We start from the raw sequence: 21347 nt of genomic DNA, 5'->3' as shown, positions 1-21347 counted from the left end.
TTGAAATTTCAATTTATTAACAAAGAAATCTAGGTAAAAGTCAGATTTCCAAAGCTGTGCATTTCTCCGTTGCTCTCGGTAGGCACACAAACCTGTGCGTTTCCTCTCGGCACGCCTACGAGTCACGTGATAAGCTCACATGACCAAGCTGTCAATCAATGTGCTTACTAGCAGTTTGTGTGTGTGCTGAGTTTAGCGCACAGGAGAGACACAGGAGAGACGAAAACAAGGTTTTCGATCCTCTTGCCTTTTGTAATAAATTGACAAGTGAAAAACCAATACAGAACAGCGTCAATATTTTATTTTGAGACAACAGTAAAGCCCCACAATGCGCTGTAAAAAATATCCACACTGTAAAAAAATCAGTGAAGCAGCGAACCCATGATAGATGAACCGCGATACAGCAAGGGATTATTGTGTGTATATATATTTTGTTTTATTTATTTATTTATTTTATTTTTTTGGGGGGGGGTTATAAAAATACTTACTGAACGGACATTATAGGATTAATTTTAATGTCATGTTTACTTTATAAAAAAATGTAATAATAGATGATACAGGGGACATGCACAAGTTAATATCCTGTGGCATCTTGAGGAAAAAAATTCTGTTTTTAGCATTTTGCCTTTCAAGTACTTTTGAACATACAGTAATTGCAAATGTGTTCATGGGAGTCTGGAATTAAAAAATGTTTACTCCACAACAGCAGCTTTACGCTTCTGTGGAAAAACAAAAAAACAAAAACTAAATAAATCCAACAAATGGTACAGCATTCATTATTGTTTAAACCAGTTTTGTCAAAACCTAGTCCTCAAGGGCAGGTGCTCTGCATGTTTTTGATATTTCCGTCCTCCAGGACGCCTGATTCAAATGATGGGGATCGTTATCAGCCTTGTGCTGAGCTTGCTGATGAGGTGAAGTCAAAGTAAAAACGAGTAGTTCATGTTCAGTTTTCAGCATCTATTTATTTGACGGCTCTAGCTCTCTGCATATGCATGTTTATGCTCACAAACAAGGAAATATACCTCAAGGATTTTTACACAAACATAAAACACACAAACCATTCGCACAACGAACAGAGACGGACAGTTTGATTCTTAGAAAAATTCATCCACAATCAACACATTGTGCCAGTGAGCGTGGCCTTTGTAAATAAATAAACTTGCTCCCCCCAAGCTATTTAATTTGAAAGATTCCGGCTGACACTGCACTCTGAGTCATTTTGCACAATATAAATAAAAGTAAAACAGCTCAAGTAAGTCATTCAATGAGCTCTATTTCAAATTGTTCAGAGTTTTTGGCCATGGACTTCAGTTTGAGTGCAGTGGTTACATGGCAGATTCATACAGTACTGTGCAAAAAGCTGTTTGTGGCTTTGAACGCATGCAGTGTGACTAGAATGTCCCTGGAAAAAAACAAACTGAATTAGTGTTTGCCCAGGGTATAGAGATTTAGAACCTGCCACGAATAACTGACGCTCCGTAAGGTGGAAAAGTGAGGTAGAAATAGCAAAACATATTTTCAGTAAAGTATTTGCATGTTTGTTATATATTTATGTATCAAAATATATTACAAAAAAAAAAGTGTTGACCAGGGCTGGGCATATCAGCATGTTGTTGATGAACAGCCATGTATCTGTGAGTGCATCCACATTTTCGCCGAGTGCTTTACAATGTGAAGTCTTGTAAAAATACACACTCTGAAAAGGACCATGTGTGCTGCCGCTGATTGACAGGATGCATAACCGCTTAAGTCAATGCTCAGTTTGTGTATTTTCTTTTCAAAGCTTCACGTCATAAAGCACACGCCAAAATTGAGAAAGCGATATACACTGAGATGGGCACTTTGTCAGCACTGACGGACTGTCCGTCATTTAATTGCCCATTTTGCCCAAGGACCAACAAACGATCGAAATTCTAAAAAAAAACCACAAACGAAAAAACCAATGAATTAAAAATGTTGGAATTGCAATTTTCATCTGCCGTTGCAATCGTAAGGATGGACATTACGTCAGATGTCCATTATATGTACATCACCCTGCCACACCCCTTTTTGCCTACTTGTATATAATTCAACTGACTTGCATGTTTATCTGCTAAATTGCTGCATCTTCATCGTACAAACTGCAATGAGCCTACAGTCATTGTGACATACGTCACAGCACCACCAAGCAATGAAAAAAATGTTCAGTTGATTGAATAAATTGGGTTGGTTCATTTCAATACTTGTCATGCACACCTATAACACAGCCAACTTTACTGGAGATTTATGTGTAGTTGCTCCCTTTCTTAGTCCTGATTTCAGGTTTCCTGCTGATTAAGAACATTCCGGGATGCGTTTCCACTGCAAGGCGGTCACTCTTTCAAGTAATCCATGGGTGCAGAATAAAATTGCCTTCTTTCTCTGATTGGCTCTTGGCCAGGAAAGTTTTTTTTTTCCCCAATTAAAAACGTTTTTTAGTAAATTCAACCTCAGCAATACTTTGTTTTACTTGTAGCGTACAGTATGTGACAGATGATATTTAGACAAATTTAGATAAAAGATAACGAAACCGTCTTCTATAATTGTGGGACAGGCATAAATGAGAACCGATATCTCCAAATGAAGAGTCATGTATAGCATTATGCCATTCAGTGGACATGATTGCTAATTGCACTCTTAGCCCACCTGTATTTCCTTTAGGTGTGGGTTAATAAACATAATAAGGTATTGTAGTCAAGATGATAACTAAGTGTAAGAAAGATAGAAAAAAACTGTATGAGTGCAGGCAGAAATAGACTAGGGTCTGAAAACGACAGAGCAGAAAAACATGAAAAAAAAAACGCAAGGTTGGGCAAAAATACACTGATGGACCGATGATTACAATTTCGTCTGCCTTAAAAAAAATGACGGACCGACGACAATGGAAAGGGGGAGGGGCTCTGACGAATGTCGGACCAGCAAATCAATGTAAATTGCCCACATCTGGGTATATATACTTAAATAACAGTGATTTTGCTCAGCTTTGGCACGAACTGTTCATCTTTTGGTTCTGAGTTGCCACTCGAGCCGCCAGCTTGCCTGGTCGCATGCAATGCCGCAATTAGTATGATTGCCTAATGAGGTCTCCGCATCAGAGCTAGCAGAATAAATGGACCACTGGGTCATTTCATCGTGCATCACTTACATACAGCATGGCACAGCATCAAATTTCAAACAACGCAAAACTAATAAGCGCAGCCTACATACAGTCGCTTGCGAATCTTCTAATCTCGATGGGTCTCGTGACGACTACTTGACCGGCCGTTCGGTTTCCTGGCTGTCATCATCTTGACTCATTACAGCATGGCCCCACGTGCATCATGCCAGCAACATCCGCTTTCTCAAACTCTTCAAAAATAAGAATCACCTCAAATACATTTGAAATAACTCTTTCTGAGTCCATTTCCGACTAATTTCTTAGACCTTTCACTCAGTGCTACCAATGTTTTCGTTTGAACTCTTCTAGCTTTGTCAGCCATGAGGCTTTCCTTCGGGAAAACAAGTCAAATTTGTCGGATATATGAAGCATAGATGATATTTGATGCTTTAATTTTGACACGCGCCACATTAGTCTGACCCTACTTTATGAAACCACCTCATATTTCCATTTTAAAATGGTTTTTAAACGCTTATCAATGCACCAATAGGGGGCGAAGCACCACTTATGTCTTATACAAGCTTACTTACTTTAGCATGTACTTGTAATAAAATGCCACTGGAGGGCACTAAAGCAACACTTAATGTTGCCGCACTGTCCTACTCTGCTCAGAATTAAGTTTACTTCTCCAAACTAACGCGAGTCGAAATTTCACATATTGATGAAGTGGGGAAAACAATTTCCTGTAATAAGTTCAAGAGACAGCACTGTGTGCGCCAACCTTTTACAAATTTAAATGGAAATCAGTTAAATGGACCTTCTGTGCTAATATTTACTGACGTTCCAAGTGACTCCTGTGAATGTCATTAAAACGACAAAGCTAATATGCACAGTACTGTACTTGTAGTTGGTTGTAGCTTTCATTTTTTTGCTATTGCCAATAGTGCCGGATGAGATGCAGGCTGAGGCCTGAATCCCACATACAGGAACCTACCAAACAGTGGCCGAGATCAAACCCAAATCCTGCAGGAGTTTATCTGTTTGGGACTAATTAACTCAACTGCGCTCACCCGTCCTTTCTTGTCTCTTTCTCCTCAAGACAATTGAACAATCCAAGTCTTTGATGCTCCTAACCATAGCAACAACGTACAACATGAAGTTTGGGGGGAAAAAAACAAAGATGAGGAGAGGACTTAAAAATATCATATTGACCAGAAACATTAGGAAAGGAGAAGCAAAGCATTTGTGCTTTGGAAGCCTCTTTCAAATAGAGATTCCATAAAAATTGGTGAGCCCTACAAATAGATCCCGTATGTAACAATCTGCCAATGTACTTTACATAGAACCCTTTGAAAGTTAGTTTGAGTGATTGCCTTGGTCCTCTTACATCATTCGCAAATGGAGGTCTGCTTTCAGTTCCTTAAAAATACGCTTTGTGCACATTGATTAGATTTTGCTTTTGAAATGTTAAAGGCTCTGTGTGTGAGTGTCTCGCCACTGAATTTAGATTGAATGAGTGGAGATACTTTCACTGGCCAGGAATTAAGTTGGCTGTGTTCACTCCCACAACGGAGCAAACACCCCTTCTACATGCGTAGGGTCCTGAAAATACCAAAAGAAAGAAAACTCCATCCATGTGCACAGACTGCACTTTGCACTATTCATGACAACAGGGCTGAAATAGTGTGATAGAACACCAAAGATATCGACTAAACACTCAAAACAGCTTTACATACAGCCGTTTGATGAATCTAAATCTTAAGAGGTGAAATTTGACCGCTTTTAATGCAGTATCAAAGGCACAGCCACAGTGCAAAGTTTAAAAAGCTGCCCGCTTTGTGTTGAAAGCTACCGCTATGTCCAATTGTCTGAATGGGAAGCCGAATCAGCTGTGCTAGCGCACATTCCGCGGACACAGCAACCTCCCACTCTGTCGGGTTCTGGCTGAAAAGTACAGGCGGATGAACAGTGGCTTTAACAGTTTTGCTTCTGATGTGACAATCTGCTAGGGGTGTCATGAAAGCGGCTTGGATGTCCAAAAGGCGGAGGGGCATTATGGAAAGGTTTGACTGACGCGTCACCGTTTCTCTTGCCGAGTTGGGGAAATCAAACAAAGCCCTTTACAAAAACATTAGCTGACATTTGTCACCGGAGCTCCAGACTGAGGCTGTCTCTATTCTAAGCACACAACTGTTGGGCTGGCAGCTTGGGAGTCGTGAGCAGTGTTGGAGGCTGCGAGCCACAAAAATGGACAACTCTTCCACCTGTTAGCAAAGATTCAAGGGGAACAGGAAAAACAGCACGGTGGGCCATCTTGTGTCTCATCACAGTCCATGTCAAAGATTAAAATTGCAATATTATGAATTAGAATGATGATGAGCCTTAAATGAACTAACTTTTACAGGTGAAGCTGATTTCACCTTCAACCTTTTGGGGGCAGTGTAAGTATGTGACAGTAGTAGTGTCCCAATGACCTTTTGTTTTGTGATGCTGCTTCCTGGTGTGCAGCTTCAGTTCTTTCACGTTCTCAGACAAAGTCCTGACCAGCAGGCCAACTTGTCAACACTTGGATTGCATTTTTACTAATCCTGGATAAGTCCACAAGTGTGTAGTCTATGTATGTGTGTATGTGCATGATGTGTGCAACTGACACATGGTGTGTGTCAGTTGGTCTCATAGGAGGAAAGCAATGCGGCGTCCACTGGCTCCATGCAGGACGGGCAGGTGAAGGACCTCATGAGCCAGTCGTCGATACAGTCCATGTGGTAGATGTGCATGCAGGGCAGGAACCTGATGGGGTCCCCGTACACAAAGTCCATCATGCAAATGACACACCTGCAGACCCAAACACACAGATTTTTCTATCACCCTTAAATTTCTTATACATTACAAAATAAATAAATAAATGATAATTAAAACAAAAAATGTATTCTAACTAATGTTATGTTTGTGGAGTGTGATTTAGGCAGTAAAATCCACCCTATTTTATCCCTTGCTGAGGGTAGCCATGTTGCCACTTGTTGTCGACTGAAAATCAAATTACAGTTGCTCAAGGCTCAGCAATCATGGTTTCCGCGTTTGGCCATGTGATCTTGGCGAACTGGGCCGTGATTAATCGATACCAGAGAGATGGGCTCCAGTCCCGATCAACTGTGACGTCATTTTCAGTCAAGCAAGTGTCAAAATGGGCCACTCCCGGACAAAAAAAAAAGCAACAACATACATATAAAGTTTTAGTGAGAACAGTGGGAATGAATGAGGAATTATGGGTTGTAATATTAAAATAGTAATGAATGATTGGAATGTGTGAATATAAGTAATGATGAAAATGTGATAGGAATGAATTGAATGATGTGTATTGAAATGGGGGTGCTTCAAATGTAAAATGTTAAATATGCCATTTGGAATGAATTGTGAATTATTATAGGTGAAAAATCTGGAATTATGTGAAAATATTAATATGTATTAATTATTGGAACGATGGAACTAGTACTTGAGGTGAAATGAATGAATTAAATGTTGTGAATGTGTAATGTGAAATGTTAAATCTCCCATTGGATATGAATATTGGAATACTGAAGTGAAAATATGGAATTAAGGGAAATATTAATATGTATGAATTATTGGAATGAGGGGAATGATCCATTAGGTGAAATGAAAGAGTAAAATATAATGTATGTGAGATGGGAAAGCTCAAAATGTGAAATGTTATATGTCCCATTGGGAGATATAACATTTACACAAAGATTTTTACAGATCAGATAGATCAGCCGATTCCTGTTTTGCATTCCTTAAAAAATAAAGAAAGAAAGAGAGAAATCTGGCCAAATTCAGATCATTCTGGCCAGTTTTGCGACTTACTCTCTGATCTTTTTCTCTGATCCGTCCCGTCCGGGGTCAAACACTCCCCTTGGAAGGTGCTGGATGAGTCCGATGCGCTGGGCGATGCGCACCTGCTCCTCTTCTGTCAATTGGGTGGCTAGTCGGGCCTGACTCGGTGTCGGGTGGTAGATGGGAACGTGAATCTGCTCCTGCATAAAGAGAAAAAGATGGTTTCGAAAAAACAAAGTAAAACTAGTGCTGCCAGCAGCAATTGAGGGCCCGCAGGGCATGGGCCAGATAAAGGTACTGGCATGTTGAGATAAAGGTCCACTGGAATTGGATTTATTTTTTTTTTATAAATGACTTCGTTCTGAATCAAAACTAGTTTGATCAAATTTGTCACTGTGAATCATCAGGTTTTACGGCGCTGTGTAGGCCACATCCTTTACCAAAACCTCACAATATTCAGTATAGATTAGAACATCAGTTCTATTCGTTCAATAGGCTCAAGTAGCACATAAAAATTTACTCTTAGTGTAACGTAAAATGGTAAAATTTGAGAGTACCATACTATCGCAAATGAAAAGCATAAATGGCTGTTAAGTAGTCATTAATTTCCATGTCTTCACTCAGTGCTCCAATATGTTATATCGCAAAGTAACCAATTTGCGCTCGCACTATAATAATATACTTTAACAATCGCAATCTGTGCATTTTTACAAATAACATCTACTGACTACCTACTCACCAGTGTTGTCTTTTGAGGAAAAAAATAAATCTGCAAAATGCCGATGACAATTGAATGAGTTCATCCCAGTAATCTTCGGGTTGCGATATATATATATATATATATATATATATATATATATATATATATATATATATATATATATATATATATGGCGCACCCTCATTTAATTACATTTTTAAAAACTGTTTCCATATATAAGGCACACCGGATTATAAGGCGCACCCTCAATTAATGACATATTTTAAAACTTTTTCAATCACAACATAGTAATACTCAAAGTAATAACAATAATAACTCAAATCATAACTCTAAACTCTCAATAGCATCATAACTCAATGTCAAATATGACCAACCTTGTTCAACTGTAAATACACAAAAGAATCAGGTAAAGCTTACTTTATCAGTTCATTCCCCATCTAGGAATCCCAATCTCAATATTCATCCATATATAAGGCGCACCATCAGCTTTTTAAAAAAATAAGCCTTTTAGGTGCGCCTTATAGTGCGGGGAAAAATATAGATATGCTTTCAAAATTACACTTAAGGACAATTTAGACTTCCCAATTTACCTACCATGCATGTTTTTAGGAATGTGGGAGGAAACCGGAGTAGTCGGACAAAACCCATGCAAGGACGGGGATAACATGCACATTCCACTCAGAAAGGACGGAGCGAAGCTACAGACCTGTTAACCAGTCTGCCACCGTTTCGCACTCTACCACTTTTGGCTTCAACAAAATTTGTTCAATGTTGCTTTTCCAACTATTTTTTTCAAAAATGCACTCTGAAAAAAGTAGGCCTTACATAAACACTTGGCATCCCTGAAGCTTTGTACAAGGGGCATCACAGGTCATACTAATGCAAACAGCTTCATCGTCTGCCCCCACAGCAATGACTCAGCATTTTTCTCACCGGCTGCTCCCAAGTCACCAGAACTGCAAGTACGGCGGACCTCTGGTGCAACGTTCCTGTCAAACCTCCTATATCCACTAAAGTGCCTTCAGGTACCCTCAGGGGTACTTGTACCTCCATCTTTAGTCACTCACACAGCTTGTCAATATTAAAGCCCCCGATAAGGTAGACCCCGTTATAGAGTGGACTCAAAATAGTTTGCTTGCCTCAGCGGTCTGGTCAGCTCAGAGGGCCCATCTGATCAACTTAGTCTGGCTGGTTCCCAGAAGAGAAGACTGTAAACACAACTGTTCCTTATTCTGAAGCACTTGCCTTTGTTCATTCAGGAATCGAGTGAGCCATGTGCTTTTGGCTCAAACGCTTTCATTGATGACATGTAACGTTTTGTAAAATGAGGTCTGACTACATCGTGGTGAACCACATCAGGAGAAATAAAAAAGTGTTGGTTAAAGACTAAGTATGAAGCAGTATGTCTTTCGTTTTTGAATTTTAAAAATGTATTACAGTAAACACAACAAACTTTGAAATCATATTTGTCTCGCTATAGCGGTATGCATTTCAGCAACTCTAAAAGATGGATCATGGAACATCATCAGTTTGATTTCTAGCTTGTCTGCAAGGAGACTGCATCACTAATGACAATGTGTATCCATATGAAAATTATTATAATAAAGCCATTAAATCTTTGCAAATAAGTCACTATAACACAAATTACAATTCGGTTGCTTGATGTTCCAACTTATTTTCTCTTAAAAAAAAGCAATGTTCCTGTCAAATTTCCCATACCCACTAAAGTGCCTCCAGGGGTACTTGTACCTCCATTTGCGAACCTTTGGTACATACTGTATCTCTGAAGTAAGATTGTTCTCAAAAAGACCATTCGTATGAGTGTTTAACTGTTTGAATGAGTACGACTCTAAATTGTGTTGAGTTTGAATTGTCTTTGTGTGAGTATCATTCTAAATTGTGTGTTTGAATTTGTTTTTTCTGACAACAAAATTGAAATTGAATTGTGAGTGCTAACTATTTTGAGAGCAAGTCTCATTTGCACAAGTATGATTCTTCACCAGACACGACCTCACATCTGTCCACGAATCTCTTGTGTGGATTGCCGTTTTTGGATGCATGACTGATTGATTTCTTTTGGTTTGACTTGGATATGCAAATTAAGATGACATCAAGCCAAGCTACCAGGCAAAGTAAGTAGATCTGTGAGTCATCCGCACACCATAAGTGAAACGGTGAATGGCAGAATGTAACGGCAAGGAATACACTTTTAATTGCGCATCCCATTTCAATGTTAAGGAAAATGTTGGCACATCTTTAGTGATGCCCATTTGTGGCCAATTGCTAGGAGAATGGGTTAATTTTGGGAAGCTTCTGTAACAGCTAGGGACCTCTCCTGGCAGAAACAAACACTGCAGTTGATTTGAAAGAACCCTTCCCTTTGAATTGGTTTTGATATACAGTGATCCCTCCTACTCCGCGGTCTCAGATATCGCGGTCTCAGTACTTCGCGGGTTTTTCCAGGAAAAATTTAAAATATTTCAAAATAAAAAATAATTTAAAAAATGCGCAAAAATGGAAAAAAATTAAAAAAGCAAAAAAGTACATCATACAGTACTGTAATCATCAAATAACTAAGTAATATTAGTTAATAACTATGTTAATAATTCTTCAAGTGTTAGTTTGTGACGTTTGTTATCTTATTTCGATATGCATGCTTTTAATTTGTCAGGTCGCGTTGCATTTCCGTTTCCTGTTTTACAGTCTCTGTGCGTCATTCGGCTCGTTACGGTGAAGTAGTGAATGACAACGTAAGCTCATATTTATCGTTCATTATCATTTATGTTGATAACGCACGCTACTGCCTATGTTTAGTAAGCGATGAGTGTTTATTCTGTTTATGTGTTCGTTTGTGTAGAGGTTGCACTTTATAGTTAATAGTAGTTGTTAGTTGTTGCTAACCCGCTAATGTCGGCTAAAAATACAGTAAATTCAGATTCAAGTTCGGTAAGTGTTTATATGTTAGTTTACTGACTTTAACATTGTTGTTGATTTATTATTCAACAGATCCTACATGATACACATGATATACATGAGCCAAAATAAATGTGAAGTTCAACGTGATGACTTGCGTACTCTTTCGACAGAGTCTTGGTGCAGATAATTCTCAACAAACTAAGTAATATTAGTTATTTAATGAATATACAATAATGTTAATAATGTCAATAAGGATAATGTAATGTTAATTTAAGAAAGGAAATAAAATACGCAAAAAAAAAAAAAAAAAGATTGTTAATGGTTACTGCGGCTATATTGGGGCTTATATAGAAATCTAGGAACTGATACCCTACTTCGTGGGTTTCAGACCTCGCGGGGGGTTGACACCCCCCATTAACTGCGAAGTAGGGGGATCACTGTACACACGAACGCTGAAGTGGGATCCTATTATCAAATACTAACACAAAGAAAATTCGAACTGAACACAATTTAGTCATACTCATAGGTAGACGCTTCAAACTCAACAACATTTGCAGTTGTACTCATATGAATGTTGAAACACACGTACGAATGGTTAAACACGGATACGTCTTTTTAATATTACTCCATACATATCAAAAATACACCACAAACTATGACACCAAAACACTAGATCATAATATCAAACTTATCTTAAAACATTTCCCTTAAAAGTAGCGGGCTGTGAAGCCAATTTGACAAAGGAAGGCCAAAGCCAGGATACTAACAGGTCACGCTTCTTGTTTTTTAAATCAATGTTCAGATTAAAAAAAATAAAAAAAATTTTTTACAATGTACTGTTCACTTTGTTTTTTTTGTTTTTTTAAATGTACTGTTCACTTCCTCAGATTGCCATTCGTTCTCTATGAGTAAAGACCAGAATTGTCTCCTGAGGGAAAAAGCAACATTACAAAAGAGCTGCATACTTGAAGCAGGCAATATTTCTAGCACTAAAAGTTGAGTCAATTCCAGATCACACTGTGAAGAATCATCTGACACACAGTTAATTGCCTCCCAAAACTTGAGGAATCTGTGTATCTAGGTGTGGTGTGGGCCAGTTTAAGACTGAAATCACAAGAATTTCAAATATCAAACTAGTATTCTTACCTGAGAAGTGTAAAAACTGATGTTAATAGTACAACATCACAACATACACATCTTTTTGTCGTTAACCACATAGTGTGTGGCACTTTCATTTCCCAAACATTTCATTCACCACGAGTATAAAAAAGTTAAAACATTAAAAAAAAACACGTAATCTTTAACTTGATTTACAAGTTATAAAGCATGTGTGGTTCTGATGCTTATTGGCAGTCTGTCGTAAACGAGTTTCAGGACGAAAAAGGGTCCACGTTTGGTCTGCAGTATCAAAAGTTAACAACAATCAAGTAATCTATTGATAGACTGAGTAATCAAACAAATAAATTCTACATGGAGAGATTTTTTTTTTTCATTTGTCATGTTTGGAGCATGGGGGAAAGCACTTTGTGGAAAGTGCTCCACTCAGAGTGAAACAACTTTGGGGAGGCCTTGGCCCTTCTAAAAAGCGCATTATGCTGAACTGTGCAACCACGCCAAATATGTGTGCCATGCCCCCAGTTTGGGGAAGCTTGTGCTCACTGTGGTCAATTGAGGGACATTGGGAGTTGGATCTGGCTGTTATGAAAGAGTTCTTTATACAGCGCCTTGCGAAAGTACTAATACGCCTTGAACTTTTGCATATTTTCTCAGGTTAACAGCCATAACCACTTCATACCTTATACTTTGTGCAGAAACAATGATAAGGCTATTGACCTATCGCTCTATAAATATTTTATTTTTTTTACTGAAAGCTCACACACAAGAAGCATAACTGTGAAGAAACGTGATGTTATTATTTTGAAAAATAAAAATAAAAAACGTGGGTTACTACTATTCTAACAGCTTTCTCTGAGTGCATTAAATAACCTTTAAAACATACCACTGCTGAAAGTTCATGCCTTGTTAAAATATTTAACTCATTCAATGCCACATATTTTTACATATCTTACAAAAGGAGTCTTGGACATCCAATGGCAGGTTTTATTTATGTATTCATTTATTTCGGCAGAAAATATTTTGGGACCGTCCTTTATTTTATTGCAGGAAGAAAAAAAAATCCGGTAAATTAGTAACTGGGATTACATGTCTGAAACTTTGTAAAGACATATAAATACGTTTTTGGGACTGAATTAGTTAAACATGGGCCACCTGTGTGTAACCTGCTCAGTAAAATTACAGCTGTTCTGTAAGGGCTTCAGAGCTTTGCTTGGAGTGTATTGGTCACTAAACAACAGCTTGAAGGCCAAAGAGCACACCAAAGACGTCAGGGATAAAGTTGTAGCAAGATTAAAAGTGGTGTTAATTTATACGATTTCTCAAGATTTTAACATCTCACGGAGCAAGTGCTCATCATCAGCACTTGATTAAGAATACCACGTTGAACCTGGAAAACTGTACTGTTTCCCAAAGTAGTTCTGCAAAAAATCTCGGCGTGATTTTTGACTCAACTCTCTCCTTTCGAACACATATTGATAACATGACAAGAACGGCGTTTTTTCACCTTTGCGATATAGCTAAAATTCGCCCTATTCTTTCTCCTAGCGATGCAGAAACATTAATTCATGCATTTGTTACGTCGCGCCTAGACTATTGTAACGTTTTGTTTTCTGGACTTCCCATGTCCTACATCAAAAGCCTGCAGTGTGTACAGAATGCAGCAGCGAGACTATTGACAAGGACGAGAAAGTTTGATCATATTACTCCGATTCTAGCTGACCTGCATTGGCTTGCAATACACGTGAGATGTGATTTTAAGGTGCTGTTAATTACTTATAACATTTTACAGGGTTTAGCTCCATCCTATCTCGTCGACTTAGTATGAGTTTTTCCTTCTCCTTCCGGGAGCTTTGACAGGGGATGCTGTTGTGTACCTTATACTGAAAAGATGTCTATGTATGACTTCTTTTTTGAAAGAAGTCTCCACATGACCTCTTTTCATCTGTGAAGCCCTTTGAGACTTCAGTGATTTAGGGCTATACAAATAAAACTTGATTGATTGATTGATTGATTGATTGATTGACTGTTCATCATTCGCTAAAATCGGGGAGAAGGGTTTTCTCTTTCCTGAGGAGGGGGGGTTTGCAAAATATAATTGTGAAGCACTAATTTAGGAGGAGGTCATCCAACGCCAATTTCTTTCTACTACAAGAAATGATAAGGCATAGCTGGGTATTCCTAATGAGAGAAAGGCCACCTTTGACACGCCCTAAAGCAGTTTTAGCAAAATAATAAAATATATATATATTATATATATATATATATATATATATATATATATATATATATATATATATATATATATATATATATATATATATATATATATATATGTATATATATATATAGATATAGATAGATATTTTTTTTACATCTTTACCTTTCTTTTTTATTACTCGATCGCTCACGATAGAGAGCGATCGAGTAATAAAAAAGAAAGGTTGTTATACGTCCCTCCTTGTGTAAATGACTCCTCCACAGTAAGCTTCTTTTTAGCGGGAGTTGGTTGGTTGATACAGTCTTGCTCCCCTCACAAAGCTTGACATTTTACCAACTCAGACGAGTGCCTCTCTCTTAGATGCCGAAATAAGTTTGTTGTATCATTGCCTTTTGTTGCAACTGGCTCCAAACAAAGGTTACAGCGTGGTTACTCGTTCCACGTCTGTTGCCGCAAACCCAAACCACTTCCAAACGGCTGACGATAGGGGCTGTCACGAATGGTCGACAACGTAATTATGTAAATCGGTTGACAATGTTTTCCCATTGTGGACTAGTCGCTTTGATATATTTTACATTTATTTTACCGTCATTTGCTCATTTCAGTCCCTAAGTCTTACATCGGGAAGTTCCACAGGAAGTGTTTTCCCTCCCTCAGGTCATTCTTTCACAACTTTCACCCCTCCCCGGAAGAAGAATCAGACATGCTTGGCAGCGGTTATCAAAGAGTTGATCTGGAAACATAGCGGTGACACATTCACAAGGCGAGGCACAGTGTCTCTTTAGAGTTTGCAAGCTAGCAGCGCTCACTTTTGGGTCTGTTTGTGCACAACATCTGTCCTTTTACATCATATACCCATTAGGAGCTTTTCGTCAGTAGACTACAAAATTAGACGTTAACATAAAAAATATCAGAATGACCCTCAAATTAAGGGTGTGTCCTATACACCAGTGCATCCCACATTTGGGGAAATACTGGGAAAATACTCATGTTTTGCTTTTATTTTTTTTTTTTTTTTGGAAACACATTGGGTTTTTAAGGAATTTCACGCAATAGTATGCCCAGTAAGGCTTATGTGTTGAAATCTCAACAAGACGGGAAATAGTGTCTCTGATGAGAGCGTTTCCACAGTAGAAGAAGCCCACAGTGGAAAGCAGTAACATTGCCTGGTGAAGGGAAGAGGAAGTTAAAGGAAGTTGCAGAGCGATGGAAAAAAAGGAAAAATACAGAAAACTGACAATTGAAGACTCTGTTAAGAGTTAAATCTACAAAGCGATTGTCATCAGTTGATCAAAATAACAATGACGACATGAGCATGCTATACAATGCCTGAGCCTCTGTGAGGCGTTGGCTAACCTTTTCACTGTCTATATCAAATGGAAGAGATAAGGCAAAGCATGCTTCAACCATATGAACTAGGGATTGTTATTGTGATGCTGATCCAGATATTATCCCTTGTGAATGACTGAGAGCAGCAGACACCGGCGACAGGCAACTTTAAAATTGTAAAACGCTAGATTCTTACAAATGCATTGTTTTTGTTATCAAAATCCTTTTTTCAAATTTTTATTACCTTGTTTTCAGAAGAAAAGTACCGTTTATACATTTGAAAGCTGTCATACAAGCAAAAATGATTTATTAAAGTCTCATTTTTACTGGAAATATGTCTTTTTACCAAACCAGAGCCTGAGGCCTATTAAAAAAATAACAAAAAGGACAGAAAAATTTTGTAGATTGACTAGGTGAGGGCGGGTCAGTGAAAATGATCACGTCCAATCATCTGACCTTCATACCTGTCAGTCATGAGGGATTGAAGAGCTTTGTTGACCATACATACAAGCCTAAACTTATTGATGACGTGCTTATATATTCTTTTGCAATTTTGACGGGAATTATTTCTTTGTGGTTGATCGGCTTGCGAGCTTGAAAACGTATGCAAAAAGCTTTTAAGCTTTTTGTTTTTTATTTGATGTTTTTTACTAAATGCTCGCATAGCAATACAAAATATCTTGTGAAGCTTGGCTTTATATGTTGCCATGTGGGAAGAGAAAAGCCAAGCGTCCAATATACTCCTTTTGTTTGGTCATTTTCACAGAAATACTTTGTTTTACCTGTAGTATATGTGACAGATGAAATTTAGAAAAATGTTAATAAAACCGTCTTCTAAAACTGTTGTCCAGGCAGATATAAAGAGATAGTCGTTTTTGACCACACCGAGGTTGTGAAAGGCATTTTACTCTCATTAATGGAAATGATTAGTAATTACACCACTCTTGTCCTTTAAACTTCCTCAAATGTGGAGCATTAATCATGACTTTATGTGTTCCAGTTGCAGCACAACTGCAGAACCACAGGCTATGCATTGATTTTAAGTGTAGTTACAAAAATAGAAAAAGGAATCAGTATAAATGCAAGCACAAGCAAATCAGCGCCTAACTAACAACCGACCACAAACAAAAAGTCAAATGTCAAATTTTGCCTTCTAGTGGTGGTGGAAGGGTGGGCAAAAAATACACTGACGGACCGCCGATGTAAAAAATTTTTCCGATGACGGAAAGCGGGCGGGGCTCTTACGAATGTAGGAACCAGCAAAAAACTTGCCCACCACAGATTTGGACAACGACTGACTACAAATAATTGTTCATGGTGACGGATCAATGGATTCACGTTCAAAATTTCCCTGTTACAATGAGGATCTTGATCAATTCTGAAAAGCCACAAACACTTCTAAGAATGCTAAAATCACCACTTTCTGCAATGGTCGCAACTCAGAGGGATAAGGGCTTCAGTGAGCTTCTTTTTGTTAGGAAGTTAGGAATTTGTGAGCTTGTATGGCAAAGCACTTTATTGTTTTCGACAAGCCTTTTGCATGAATTCAAACAAATTTAAAGTCACGAGGACATTATAGTACATTGAATTTTGTTGTGATTAATTTAATGTTAACTTAATAATTACAATATTAAAACGGGAGGCCCTGCAAACAGTCTTGGTAACAAGTAGCAATTTTGGTGAGTGTACACATGAGCTTGTGTTTAAGTGACAGAGTGTAAGATTTAGACCGTTTTTAATTAAAAAGGAATAAATTAAAAAGATTATAAACTTCAAAAACTTGCAAATGAATGTGTTCTTAATGACCAATAGTTATGTTTTAAAAAAAGTGTAGGTCTAGTTATCATTAATTATATTACATGGAGGGTGGCACTTCTGCAGAGGCGGCCATGTTTGTTGTAGCTACGTAAATGGAGCCCCTCCTGCTATCCATAATGAAAAATGGTCTGAATGTTACACACTGTCCCTTTTTGGGCAAGGAGCTGAGAGCACAAAAAAAGCACAAAAATTGCTAAGAACCACAACACAACACCATTGATTTCTGTTTTTGTTTTCCGAAACTGGATTTTAAGTGAAATTTGTCTTTATTCGACTACAGAGTACAAAAGAATGACATGGATGATTTTTTTTTTCTGAAGTGCACTCTTGTTTAGCATGTTTCATGATTATACAGCCATAAAACACAATAATAAATCTGGTAAAAAAAAAAAAAGTGAAAATCCCCAAAAATGTCTGGCATTCAGGTCAGATGGCTGTCTGCAAACGGCTGACATTTAAAGAGTTAACTATAATGATGCATGACATTTTAAACTCCAAGCATATTTATTTATTTGAATTGTACCAGTCACGAAAAGCCCCTGCACTTGGGTTACTGCAAAAAAAAAAATAAAATTCCCCCTTGTCTGGTGTACATGCATGCAACATTTTATAAGGGTACGGGCCAACAGAATGTTACATTTCTGCTTTTTTTAAATGCACTATGTATAATAAAGTACATCGAGAAAACAAATGTGCCAAAACCTGAGCTCATTATCCTATTTCCTACGAATTTTTGAAATCATAGCTCAATTGAGAAAAAAGGAAACAAACCTTCCCAGTGTAACATTCAGTTTTATTTAGTATTCCCCATTTAAAAAAGGGGAATTTTGTAGAAAATAACATGAAAAACTGACCTATACTCAGTTCCCTGTACTATTGGCGTTTTAACCATACGGTCCCCTTCTATTGGCTCTAACCCAAATAGCACGATGAAATCTATATTACAAGTGAAATACTACTAGGGTTTGTCCTGAGCCAGTTTACTCTAACCCTGAAACAAATGCTTATTTTAAATCTCGGATCAGGCTTAACCTAGTAACCCAGGTGCGCAAGGGCCTTTTGCAACACTTCGGTTATTATTACCCAGTGGAAAAAATGAAGACTCTTAAATTGCTTATACACAAACACAAGGCCTCACCATCCGCCCCGAAGTGGGGTGAGTATTGGCTGACTTGCTTGAAGGGACACCCTGTCAAAGCTGTCTGATTTCAGCAAGACAAGAAATGGGATGTGCAGATATTTCTTAATCAGCTTTGCTTTTATACACAAAGCACGGCATTAGGTTGATCAAAACGAAAAAAAAAAAACGATTTAATGTGTAAATGTGTTATAAAGTATTTAATGTGTGTATCTGTTATAAAATAATGTGAAGAGGACCTTAGAAAAAATTGCATATCCAATGGCAATATGGAGTGTGTTTGGGGGTGCATTGAGTAATTTTGGAAATGGTTCAGCCCTGCCGTCTATTGCGGAGCAGGATTGCTGTGCTGGATTGGTAATAGGCACAGACAGGACATTTGTAATATCCCAAAGCGGATTAGCAACAAAGCGACGATGTCGAACCTGTCAACGGCTATATCGAGCACATCCTTTGACTACACCAATGTGTGTCCTCAGAAGGTTACCTGGTAAGGGGGCGGCGGCTCGAGGTCGGGATCGCCGCCGTCTCCGTAGCTAGCCCGGTCCGACTGCGATTCGTGGAGCAACGACATGTCGTCCGAAGTTGGCGACTTGAGGCAGTTGCCCATCTTCGGCCGAACTCCTTCCCTGTGTCGCTCTCACTTTCTCTCAGCGATGCCTCTCTTACGTAACACGCCGAATATTTCACAGGCTATCGTTTCCGCTGTTTTCTTTTCTGCTTGACGGCGGCGTGGTTCCAACACCAACGGATGACGTCTGTCCTCCTCTCCCAGACGACGGGAGGGGGGCCGCCTTCGGCTCAACACAACATCCCTCGAACTAGCTAGCTGCTCGCCATACAAAGAGCTAGCTCCCGCCGATTAGCTCAATTGAACGCTCGCTTTTATTACAGATAAATTACACGCCAAAAAGGCTCTTGCCATCCATGAAAGGGAGTCAGAAGAAAACAAAAGACTCGACAGTACTCCTTTCGACTAGTGCTAGTTGCTACCGGAAATCCTCGCCGGACTGTCGGGGACTTTCCAATTTTCAGTCCTTCTCGACATCTACAAAAAGACGGCTACTGTAGCAACACTAATACTAAACACTGCCCACCGTAAAATCTGCCAATCGCTGTCCGAGTATGTCCACGCATTTTTTTTGTTCACAGCCAATCGGATTGTTCCCATTGTAATTCTCAGTCCACATGTACAAGAGCTGGGAATCGCTCGTAACGCTGCACGAGATGCTTTTTGAAAGCCCTTTGCGTGTAAAGAGCGCTTTTGGGAAGAGGGGGTAACGTAAAACAATTGGCGATAAATTATGCCGAATGCTGACTTGTCAAGATTACTTTTTATTACGTATTCAACTCTTCACTTGAATGTATTATGGCTTTGTCCTGCAAAAAAAAAAGACTTCATTCTCATGTTACTTGTAAATTTCACCTTGACAAATACACCTTTGTTATTATAAAGATAACTAAAACCTTTGCTTGATTCTCATGAAATGCAACTTTCTTTGAAAAACTACTACGACAACTTTAATGCAATAAAACTTTCCCCACCAACAAAATAGTTAATTCGGGGAATTTACCAAGTAGTATGTTGTATGTGCCCCAATGATATGAAACGTTTCAAACTCCTAGCATAAAAGACAAAAATCAAGACAAGATTCTTCTCCTAATCCGATTTTAATTTACAAGAAAAGCATTCTGTACATACAGGAATGTCATTATGATCAGTGGTAGCCTTGCTTTTTATCATTTGCGAAACGCAAATATGACAATGCCACAGTTTCACGTAGTTATGTCTAGGTGGAAACCCAAAGGAAAATGCCATACAGTACACGTTAGAAAATAAAATACAAGTTCTGACACCTCCTCACCATCAAGAACACCGAAATTACCTTCTAAAATGACAGTTCTAATGTGAAACATATCAATGGTTTCTTGGTTTGAAACCATGTTGCTGCTGTTCACTTAATCATATTGACACCATTTCACCATGATGTATTTGTTCAACTGCCTTCTCAGTTTGACACGAGTGCTAAATACTATTGATTCTTGCCATTCTACAGCAGGTTGTCATAAAACGTGGCTGATGGAGAGCAGCAGGTAGTGATTTACAACTATAGTACTGGTCGTTTCTTCGCTGAAGATGCAACGTGCAGAAAAACACACGGTCTCCACACTGCTCAGGCTGAATGGCCCGTTTGTTCGAGCTCAAGTGCCACTGGAGAAAAGGAGGGAGGGAGGCTGCCTTTCAAAAAGGCACACTGTCATCGGTCCTTTTACAACAGGATCATTTGTGTAAAAGGTGCCATTTACAGTATATACAATCTACTGTAAATTCTAGGTGAGCGAAAGATGGCGGAAGAAATTATTTTTATCAACATGTTGTAAGGGAAATCTTGGCTAAATTCTGACTCAGGTGTCAGCAGATAAAGCATGCATTGTCTTAACCTGATCAGAAATTTTATGGATGATCCCTTAAAGCAGGAGTTCTCAAACTTTTTTGCAACCGGGACCCCTTTTAAAAAATAAATTTTCAAAGGACCCCCATTGGAAATATTTATGATTTATTTTTTGTTAGCGTAATTAAAAATTGAAAGTGCCCATTTATTCACCAACAGATTCGATTTGACAAGTGTATTTGTTACTTTTCAACTTTACTGACGTTTAGAAGATAAAAATTGCAAATTGTAGACTTTTTAAAAATTTCAAAATGATTACCTTTTCAAAATTAATTATCTCATTCAATGCCAGGGACAGATTTTAACGTTTTTTTTTTTTTTTTTTTAAGACTCAAGGACATTAAATCCCAGAAGCTTACTGTCAGTATTAAATCAACACTTAAGTAAATTAAGGCAGTGGTGGGTCGTCAGGGCCGGCAAGGCCTTCTCTGCTAACCAAAAATAACCTGATATTATCATAACAATAGTAAACTATAATAATTGTAATAACTGTAAAAAAAGTCAATTTCATTTTACATGTATTATTTTTCTAAATTATATATTTCATATATAAGCTTATTCTCCCTATTCTGTTCATTTCGTGTCATTTTATATCCATTTGGTTATGCTCCTTGCAGTGCTGTAGTTCTATGGTGGAGTTTTTAGCCAATTAGAATTCAGCTAACTTGTGTCGGTATGCTGTGTGAAAT

The 21347-nt window shown here is 38.3% G+C and overlaps 1 protein-coding gene across 1 annotated transcript; it reads right to left on the bottom strand.

Annotated features, from left to right (window-relative positions):
- Nucleotides 1-945: 945 nt before the first annotated feature.
- rnf11b (ring finger protein 11b) lies at nt 946-19266 on the bottom strand. Its single transcript, XM_088426069.1, has 3 exons — nt 18693-19266; nt 6980-7149; nt 946-5953 (listed from the first exon to the last, which is right to left on the bottom strand). Exons 1-3 carry the CDS (start codon nt 18813-18815, stop codon nt 5782-5784), a joined length of 465 nt encoding a protein of 154 aa, XP_088282195.1. The 5' UTR covers nt 18816-19266; the 3' UTR covers nt 946-5781.
- Between the last annotated feature and the right edge of the window lie 2081 nt (nt 19267-21347).

The sequence above is a fragment of the Hippichthys cyanospilos genome, chromosome 10, assembly GCF_059441005.1.
Source record: "Hippichthys cyanospilos isolate Australia breed blue-spotted pipefish chromosome 10, RoL_Hcya_1.0, whole genome shotgun sequence".
NCBI classification, from domain to species: Eukaryota; Metazoa; Chordata; class Actinopteri; order Syngnathiformes; family Syngnathidae; genus Hippichthys; species Hippichthys cyanospilos.
Note: the sequence above shows the minus strand (reverse complement) of the source record. Positions and strands in the feature narration are given on the sequence as shown.

What these genes read in the sequence shown, in the direction of transcription:
- rnf11b (XM_088426069.1), bottom strand. Translation starts at nt 18,815, where the DNA reads ATGGGCAACTGCCTCAAGTCGCCAACTTCGGACGACATGTCGTTGCTC. An exon ending in AGCCGCCGCCCCCTTACCAG is followed by an intron (nt 7,150 to 18,692) that starts GTAACCTTCTGA and finishes CTCTTTATGCAG; the next exon opens with GAGCAGATTCACGTTCCCAT. An exon ending in TCAGAGAAAAAGATCAGAGA is followed by an intron (nt 5,954 to 6,979) that starts GTAAGTCGCAAA and finishes TTGGGTCTGCAG; the next exon opens with GTGTGTCATTTGCATGATGG.